Genomic DNA, 10,095 nt, shown 5'->3' on the forward strand with positions numbered 1-10,095 from the left:
ATTTCTTCAAGAGTGGCTGCAGAGGTTACCATTATCTGAGATCTCCAGAGTTGCTTTTGAAGTGATAAATAGTTAATTCCTGTTTTAAATTACAACCAGCAGAACACTGGGCAGGTGGCACGGAAACATTTAACACCACTCACACAACTGGGACAACCGTTTTAAGGGACTCCACTTTTAACAAGCTACCGGGGGGTGGGATGTGGTGGCAGACATCAAACTCCTGATTTTTATACTCATTTTAGCTGCACAGAAACTGGGGGAAAAAAATAAATTTCCCAAGACCATTTACAGTTATTTTTATCCTACAAGAAAAGAATGCCTGGGTGCTTTACTAGATGCTTCTTCCCTATCTCAGTCGCTAAGCCTGGATCAGATTGCAGGTGACTGCCTCCAACCTGGGCTGGAGCTACTGAGATACTGCTCACCTCAGAAAATTGTTTCTCTATACACTATCTTAATTAGAATGCAACTTTTAATACAGTTTTAAGATAGTAACACCATAGTAAGAACAGACACACAAAACAATCGCATCAAGTCGCGTGACAGAGATGAGCAACTCAAGAAACTTGAAGAAGAGCAGTTTTGTGCAGGGTCTGTTGAAAAGCCCAGCAGAGGTGAAGGGCCCCCACCCGCCCCGCTGCACCCGGCATCGCAGGGGACACAAACAGCAAGAGACAAAAACCAACCTCTTTCTGACTGCAAGTTTTTGGCCAAAATTTGAGCAGTCCTCTGATTACCTATATGAAAAAGACAAACAAGTTAAAGCAGAACATGTTTCTATTACATATTTGGTAGATTATAAAAAAATAGAAGTACTAGTTTGCTTTTCCTTACCCAGAGGTTCAATGAAAACTGAATACAGCTAAATGGAGTTCCACTGAAAATAAATGCTGCCTTGTCTCATTTACATATTTACCTCATTTAGGTTATCAAAATAATTTAGACCCTTCTCACTTCACAAGTCTTTGATTATCTGTCCACACTCCACTCCCATCCCAGTTCATACACTAATTAATAGGATGCCAATAACATCCCAAGCCCCTCAAAATGAAGTCAACTCCCCTGTAGCTGTATTTCCCAGAATATTTTTTTTCTCTTCTACCTCCTCCACCCTTTGGGGAGCACCTGCCTCAGGTTTGAAGCCTGAGAGCAAGTGGTGTGCATTGACCACGCCAAGAGGGCTACGGAGGGGGGTCACGGCCACCACCACTTCCTTTTTTTTTCTTGAATTTGAAGTGTTAAAGACTGAAAACTAAAAAACAACAAAAAACCCACCCCAAAACCAAACAACTAAACAGATGCGAACTTACAGAGAAAATATATTCCGGTGCCTACACTGGAAACTATCTTACACAAGACTGGAAAAAACCTTCAGGAAACTTAATTAGAAAGTACTTTCCCCCAAGAGGAAGGAGGGGACACACAACGAACAGAGGCTGGAGGCCTGTTTCCTAGGAACAAGTATCGGACATGGCATCTCATTTACAAAAGTAATGCTCGCTTATAAAAAAAAAAAAAGCTGTAACTATGTTTTTGAAGCAGAAACATTCTCAGAGTCTTATAAACTTTTAATTCTGAGGAAAGGATCTCTATTTTTTTATGGTAAAACAGCACCTAATTCATCATATCCAACTGTAAGACTTACTCAACTATTTGAATAATTTCCATATTTGGTTTTTGCCATGTTGATTTCTTTTTTTCTCTTCCAGCTTCCCAGCTGGCTGTTTTATTCACAACTATGTGAACTAGCAAAAGTGACTTTCCAGAGAAAAAGTTAATATGGTTTTAAGTGCCCACAAGTCTTTATCCCAGGATACACACACATCCTGCTACTACAAAGCTGCCTGTCACTTCCAATGACACTGAGCAAACGCAGAAACCTCAGGCAGCTGGTCAAGTCCTACGCTCAGATCCACCAGAAGAAAGCAAGTTACGTGGGAAGAGCAGATCCCTTACAGACCCTCAACCGCACAGTTCTACCCAGTTGGCTGAAAGCTAAAGCTACAGACAGCTGAAACACCAACACCATCCATCACCTGATGCCTGCTGAAGGAGCAGGAGCCCTGGGTCAGCCCACCCAGGTGACAATTTTGCAGCCTGGCCCATGGAGGCAAAGCTCCTTCCCTGGCCTGGCCTGGCCTTCCTCCTCCTCCAAGGACAGAGCTGGGATCAGGGGCAGAGGGACAGGGAAGAGCCTGTGAGCCCCCTCCTTTCACTGCCCTTACCCCATCCAGCAGGTCCTTCACTCTCACCCGCTCCTCCTCCTCCTCCTCCACCCCAGGGAGTCAGACTTGCATGAATTAATTGCGCTTGTTTCTCCAGAGTCACAAGTTAATGCAATCAACATAGATACACTGTAAATCTAGGGCCGTTTTCCGTTAATTAGCTGGTAGCTGAGTGACTCAGTTATATACTACTGAAATTTTGGATCTTTAAAGAACAAACCCAAACATTTACAGGTATAATAGCTCATTCTGGTGACACCTTCCCTTCCCCCAGAACAAAGCAAGCCAGCCAAAAAACTCTTCAGACGAGCACATTTGCCAAAGAAAAGCTGCAGGAACCTACCATACACCCCTATCGGAGCGTGACTTTACTGGTCTCAAAAGCATAAAATTGAGTTAGCTGGGAGAGTCCAGTTTCCAGCACTTGTTATTGTAAGAGTGATGAATATACTTCACTACAGACTCCTATTCTCAACTTGATGAAAAAAATAACACGTTCCTAGTGCAACACTGCAGAGCACAAGAAGATACCTGCTCCTTGCTCCTCAGAGAGAGTATCAGTTCCCAGCTTGGCTACGCTTTCCTATTAAAAAGCTGATACATGCACATTTATGTTCAAAGATCTTATTCAAAGAAATATTCAACATGACCACAGATCTGAAGTCCTGCTGCTCTCACTACACAAAACTCTTAAGATTAATAATCCTCCCCAAGCTACAAAATTCTCACAAAGTTGACTTAGAACAGTAGGTACTGCTAGAAAATATATCTTACGCACAAGGAACTGCACGTTTAGCCTGATTTTTTCAATGTAAAGGCCATTGCACTTAGCAGGGTTAGGTAACAAACTCTTCTTGTCAGCTCTGCAAACATCAGGACTGACCTAAGGCAGACTACCAGAGTTAAAAGAGCTCGGATTGAATGTCCTCTAAACTGACCCTGAGTGACAATTCCTGCCAGAAAAATAACAGTAAGGTACTTGTGAAGACAGCCTTCTGATGGAGTTCTTAAAATATTACTTGGCCTAAAGCCAAAAAAAATCCCAAATGCTATCTCGTCAGTTGCCCCAAATTTTAGTGTTTACTTTTCAAGCATTTCAGAAAGTTTCTGAAAGCTTCATTTACTAACTTTATAAAGCCAATTTTACTATATGCTCAGTGTAATGATCAAAGCAAGCACAGACCATGACTCTGCAGTGAGTTCTTGTATCTTCTCCATTCTGAATTCATCTTTGCTGATTAAGAGGCAGTGAGAATTGTACATACTGTATTCTAGTTTTGCATTATAGCACTCCTACTTCAAAAGCCCTGCCTTCTTCACTTCAAAGTTTGGGTTTGGATCCTGCATCACAGTTCTCTAAATTCGTATCAGGAAAGTTCTGACTTTGTCACGTTGTCACTTCATTCAAGCTTGCAGGTTTTTATGTAATACTACACATTTTCTGCTCACATGTCAACTTTAACTGTCAAAATGCCTGGGTTGTTTCATCCCTTGGTTTAAGGAATAGGGGTTATGCAATTCCTTCCCCCTCACCCCAGCCAACAAAGTAGCTCATTGACCAGTGTAGCTGGCAGCGCTGCAGGACGGGGGGAGAGAAGATGCTTGATGCAGACAAGGCAAATGTATAGACAGCCAGGTCAACCCCCTTCCACCACCTACAGAATAACTTGTCTTCCGATGAGGAACACCAATACTTGAGAGGCTGTGCAGAAAACAAGCTTCCACCGAGACTGGTGAAGTTCTGTGTTGTTTCCACAAAGCTGTTTATCTTTTTTCTTTATAGAAAAATTTAAATTTTGCATAAGCTCTTCTTTTTTTTTTTTGGTCACAAAAAGGTATAAAGTATTTAAATATCAACATGACCCTAACAGAAAGATTTCCAATTGTCCAACTAAAACCAGTTTCTGTTCTATCTGGTCATCTGGTCTGGCATCAGCCTGTGTCCCCATGAGCTGCTGCACTGCCCTGAGCCTACGTTCTTCTTCACAGGCCTTGCCAAAGCCCTCGCACGAAGCCCTGCAAACCCCTTTTTAGCTGAGCTGTCAATATGGATCACGGGAGAGTCAGTCTGGCAAAAGCCACTGATGCCTGAAGCACCTGTATTATAACGGCCAAGAGGCACCCCAGGAACTGAAGAGACAGAACAGAAACATCACATTTGGAATTTCAGAGCTCTTTCTGTCTAAATAAAGTGCTGTTATTCTTTCCAACTTTTATTTTGGGAATGTTTATTCCCTGACATATTTCAGCTTTATGCAGTGTCTAGGCACAAGCCATCAGCTCCAAAAACATAGAAGTTCTAGTTCTTATCAGGAGGGAATACAGCTGTTAGATGCTTTCTCATATGAGGCAGTTTGCAATGATATCAATGGTTCAAACTTTTATTTAAATGTGTGCTTTCTCTTGGTCACAGGTTAGAGATAACTGCACTTTCAAGCCCAGAATTTTCTTAACTGTCCTAGTTATAATAAAATAAAAATAATTTAAAAAAATATAAAATGCCTATGGACCATTCATCAAAATAGCACAGATAGCACTTCTCTACAATTCTAACAAGCTACACTTAAATATTTAGTTGAAATTAAAAATAGAAAAGCATTCAACTGAAAAACACTTACAGGCTCTGTTAAAGTTGTATCCTTCTCCAGGAACTGTACAACACAATAGGCGAGCTAGAATGTAAGTCGTATGATTATTTAGGTTAAACAGACAGTGTTTAGACATTGCAGCTTAACTAAACATCACAACTTGTAATGGAAGCACTTCAGATCAGGGGAGGGATGAACAGACACAGACGGATGAACGACCCAACCCAAAACACCCCTACACAGCCATTTAAAATTCTTCCAAACTAAACAAAACAGCAATTAAAGCAGCAAGATATAGAGGCCTGCTCTATCTTACAAAAACTTCCTGCATACCAAAAATCTTTTTTCATCCTAGAAGAAAATTATTTTTAAGCTTGACAGGTATTTCCCTAACTCAGATCCAGCATCCAGACAGATTTTTCTCAACATCCATTCCTGTATTAAAATTACAAAGCTATCATTTTCAAACATCTACACTGGGGTAAAAAAGGTGATACTTTCAGTCCAAAAAAAAAAATAAAATTTTTTTAATACAAGATTGAGGAGATGTTGCCCAAGTGCTAGACATCTACAGCACACAACACCCAGCAGTAAGATTACAGGTGAAAGAACTTTCACATACTACGTGGCCACAAGAGCCCGGGCAGCATCTCCCCAGCTGAGCACCCTGTCCCTGGCAGTGCCCAACGACAAATGCCCGTGGAAGAGCGCATGGAGTGGGGGAAGCATAAGGTGATGAAGCCACCCACATGCTCTCCCAGCCTCCAGCAATTTCTGTCCAGGGGTCTTCGCAGGCCAAAGTTGATATTGGGTGTTATATAATGACTTATTGTTTAATTACTTAGCACATTGGTAAGTAACTAAACTAGCACACCTCTGCCCAGTACAGAAACCATACAATAACCATACAACTAAAGCAGTTGCAATCATAGATTCCATTAAGATTGATTTTAAGAAGTCACACTATTTTCATCTCACAATACAAAGGAAAGACAAAAAAAAATCACTTACATGCAAAGCACATACATTTCAATACTTGGGATGCTTGAATTCAAGCATTACTTTTTTTTTTTTTAATCTGTTATCCCAAAGCAGATAGTTACAATGCGGTAATTACAACATGCCTAATTTATTTCTTTTACCCTTAGGCTAAGGACGCATATGCATAGATTATAAAAATAATGAATGTCACACATTAATCTCATAAAATCCCATTATGTATGTCATAGAGTAATGCTTTATTGTTCAAAGACACAAAGACTCAAAAGTTACTTCAGCTTTGAGCCTTTAGCTTTTAAGGGTAGCCTAAACTTGTTCTGTAGCAGCAGCAAAGGAAGCAGGCCACTCCTGGCAGCAAAGAGGATTTAATGCTGGTTTATACCTTGAGGACAGTAGGTACACAGCCAGAAACGGGGCTGACGCTGCACGTGGCACCTGGGGTTTACGAAGGGAACGACGAGCAGCCTGGTCACCAAACCAAGTGCTACCTCCAGGTACACGGTGCAGCTGAATTAACAGGACCTTTTCACATAGCAATGAACCAGATTAAATGTAGGGTAGAAGAAAGGCCAGCTCGCTGGTCTGGTCTGCCAGTGAGAGTACCTTTGGGAAGAGAGTGGCCCCTTTCATGTCACTGACTCATTCTGTGCAGCCGCTATTGCATAGCGGTAAGTGATTTAATGAAATCAGAACTTCATATGAGAATTAGGAATTAACTGAGCTCTTGACTTGATCCTGTTTGTAGGCTACATAGTCATAATGACTTCACTTTAATTAGAAGCTCATTCCCTTGTATCTTTTGTCTATAAGGAGCTGTATTAGTGAGCTGATGAAGTTAAAGCAAGGTTTTAATTACCAACAGCAGAATTACTGGCAAGTTTGCATCAAATGTATTTAGTACTCAAGTGCTGTATGTCTGGAAAGGATATACATTATTCCTCAAATAAAATGCTAAACGTCTGTGCAAAGGATAAGAATGGAAGTCAAACGAAGAACTAAAGCGTTCTGACAGCGTGTCATGGATCTACATAATTTCTAGCTGATCCAGAGAGCTGCTATACATTTCTGCCATTTATATCCAACACTCTCTTCCCCTCTCCATCATTGGAATGGTTTTAGAAATACAAAAAAGCACTTCTGAAATAAGTACCTGGCCATACTCAAGGTCCCTTTATACACAGCATTTAGGTTACATAAAGGAAGTGATAACAGAGCAAGGTCCTGGGATTAAATGAAGCTTAAAGTGTGACACGACTAGCAAGCAAAAAAGCTTCCCACTGCAATTGACATAACTTTGACTCGCTGTTATAGTCCTTCACTTTTAATATATGCTAAATATGATCTCAAAAGTAACATGTAGACATAAGATCTTATAGATCTTTTTGAATTTGCAAATATTTTGGAATATTGATATTATAACACATAGTGCTTTAAATTTTTCATTAGTTTCAAATACAAATACGAAAAACCCCACCACTCTTAAAAATAGGCAAAAGCTTACCTGTGCATGAAACAAAGCTAATCCCTTTGCAGTATGCATGGGAATCAGAACTTTCATAAGGAACTGTTTGTGTTCTGCTTTCAGTGGCAGTGCAAAACCATTGATAATACTGAAAACATGAATAAGCAGGATTTATTTTTATTAAAAAGTAATTTTTTCCTAGCAAGTCAAGATTTTCTGTAAAGTCAAGAGATACTCCATTCCTGATTCAATTTCTAAACCTGACTATTTTGAACCCATAGAATAGTTGTACACATGTGCAACCGTTAAAGTACTGGTATTGTGCAAGTTTAAACTCTTGGCAGGAATACCAGAGAACCATATTAGAATCAAATAATACTCATTAGACAAGCTTGAATTATTTTTATTGTGACCTCCTTTAAGTAAAATCAACCACAGTAAGTCTTGCTGTCTAGTTGTAAAGCTCAGACAGATGCATCACGAAGCTGATCCATTTCACCCACAATCACTAGCAACTTGCAGAGGAAAATAATAAAATAGATGGCATAAAATTTTGAACTATATTAACAGTGCAGTTTGAACATTTGTTTTGAGATTGTTAAACAACTGTTCCCTCCAAAAACGAAGTTTAAAAGTTGTCTCATCAATTAGTAATGACTTGATGAGTTGTAGAACAGACAAAAGCACTTCAGGAAGAGGTTGGGTTTTACCCCCTCTTTCCGCTACATTTTAGATAAATTTGAGAAAATAGCAGTGTCACTTTCACTTGATTTTCATGAAAATTTGTTCCACAGTAGTTTCACAATGTTTGGATTTTCAGTCAGACCAGTAATATTTATAAAATTTTCTACTGTGAAAAATATGTGACAGCTTTGGAAAAACAGTAAAGTACTACCACATAAAAGTTCAAAGTTAAAAATTAAATTAGTGAAATAATGTCAAAAAAGATAACTAAAAAACCCTAGCACTTAAAAGGTTTTCTTGAATAGAATTCAAAAAAACCCAGCCTGCTGAAGATTAAAGCATTTCCTTCAGCATGAGGGCAAAAGTTAACGTTCATTTTCTGAATCAAAGAACAAGTCATCTATCAGATGTAAGAGAAACAAGAGGAGATATTCCTAATAAACAAGGGCCCTTGAGAAATATTTTGCCAGTCATCTTTAAAACTTGCACCAAAAAAAGAATAATTTATACTCTATATCCTAATTTGATATTCACATGGTAACCCAGACAGTATTAGATTATATCAGTGACTGTGCTTCATCACTCCTTACTGTAATAATTCTCTTTCCCCCCCTCTGTTCCCAAAGCAAGAAAGCTAAAGCAAACACCCACAATAACATTTTATATTTTTTTCTGTCAGATCAAACTTACCTTCCTAATATCTCAAGAAGTTCAGCAACACCATTGAAGTGCTCCGTTTCATATATAAACCTGTTACAAAAAAAGACAGCCATGAAAAATCAAAACAAAGGATCAGAGATTCCAAAGAAATAACCTTTAATAAGCTTCAAATATTGGAAAGCCAGATCACAGACCAAACCCAGGTCTTTTATTTCAAGAATTAATCACTGCAGACCCAGACCACGACGGCAAGATAAAATATTCCTCAACCTAGTCACACACATCTATGGACAGCATACCTGAGGAAAATGTTGTTAATCTGTTTCCTGATGAATGCTCTTAAACCAAGAAACTTCCCATAAATTCGATGAAGAACTGTCTTTAGGAAATCACGTTCTCGCGGGTCTTCACTATCAAAGAGCTCCAACAACTTTAAAAATTAAATTGAAATGTGTTAGTTTTGAAAGACTTAACTTTTGTTACATTACTAACTGATTTGAGTTTTAGCTTTAATTTACAAGTTTATATTAGAAAAATTAGAATCAGTTTAACAGAAAAATTTGTATGGATGTCAATATTATATTTGCAAGATTAGATTTTAATAAAGCTGGGTTTTTTCCTTTAAAAAAAATAAATTATTCCCTTCAAAAGTCTGTCTACAATGGATATCAAAGCTATTCCAACAACTGTTACACTGTCAAAATAAAAATGAAACTGTAAGAATGAGACTACCAAACCTCAGGTAAGTGGTTTACACTTGGTCTTTAAGAAATCAGAACAAATCAAATTTGTGTCAGTTATTTAAAATTTCTTAATTAAAATCCTGTACTACTCATCTCAAAAAGCTACTTGTATCTTGAAGGTTAAGCAAAAGCGCAATTCTCTGCAGAATCATTTTGCAGAATAAGTGGATGATAAGACTCATGCACATTTCCTCAGGGGGAGAAGTGGATTATAAGACTCATGCACATTTCCTCAGGGGGAGAGATGCATTTAACAGAATGATAATGCATTAAAAATGAGCCGTTGGGGACAGGGGAAGAAAAAAAGAAGTCACTGGAAGTAGAAGGTGGTTCATTTCTCTCCAAATCAACTATGAATATTCCCTGTCCCCAGCCCCACCTTTTTTTTTTAAACACACCTTTCACACTCCCCAACCCTCATTTTCCTCATATATTTCAAGTGATGAACACGTTTGGGTTTGTTCCTATATAAGAAATTTCACAGTTAATGATTAAATGGGGGGGGAAGGGGAGTGGTGTATAAAATAAACATAATATATGCAATTATGAACTGATTCTCTGCTAACACAGACTCAGTAATACAATAAGCTAGAAAGATTTTCCACACATTTTTTCTTGTAGAAAATTTTCCAAGGATACAAAAAAGACCATACTCACTTGAAGACATCAAAAGATATTCCAATCCCATTCCAGACCATTATTTTAGCTTCCCTCCCCTCCCCCCCCCCCCC

General features: G+C 38.8%; 2 protein-coding genes across 2 annotated transcripts in view; one reads left to right on the forward strand and one right to left on the reverse strand.

The window, feature by feature from the left end:
• The window catches only part of TMEM206 (transmembrane protein 206), a 33,964-nt gene extending 29,166 nt beyond the window's left edge, over nt 1–4,798 (forward strand). Inside the window, exon 9 of the transcript XR_001412982.1 lies at nt 4,218–4,798. The gene's annotated coding sequence lies outside the window, so the exon portion shown is untranslated. The remainder of the gene's footprint in view (nt 1–4,217) is intronic.
• The window catches only part of PPP2R5A (protein phosphatase 2 regulatory subunit B', alpha), a 48,539-nt gene that overhangs the window by 4,491 nt on the left and 33,953 nt on the right, over nt 1–10,095 (reverse strand). The window contains exons 5-9 of the mRNA XM_014950632.1: nt 8,921–9,051; nt 8,652–8,711; nt 7,317–7,425; nt 4,847–4,900; nt 690–740 (exon numbers count right to left, since the gene is read on the reverse strand). Of these exons, the coding sequence (XP_014806118.1) occupies nt 690–740; nt 4,847–4,900; nt 7,317–7,425; nt 8,652–8,711; nt 8,921–9,051 (405 nt within the window). The remainder of the gene's footprint in view (nt 1–689; nt 741–4,846; nt 4,901–7,316; nt 7,426–8,651; nt 8,712–8,920; nt 9,052–10,095) is intronic.

The sequence above is a fragment of the Calidris pugnax genome, unplaced genomic scaffold, assembly GCF_001431845.1.
Source record: "Calidris pugnax isolate Ruff unplaced genomic scaffold, ASM143184v1 scaffold24, whole genome shotgun sequence".
Taxonomy (NCBI): Eukaryota; Metazoa; Chordata; class Aves; order Charadriiformes; family Scolopacidae; genus Calidris; species Calidris pugnax.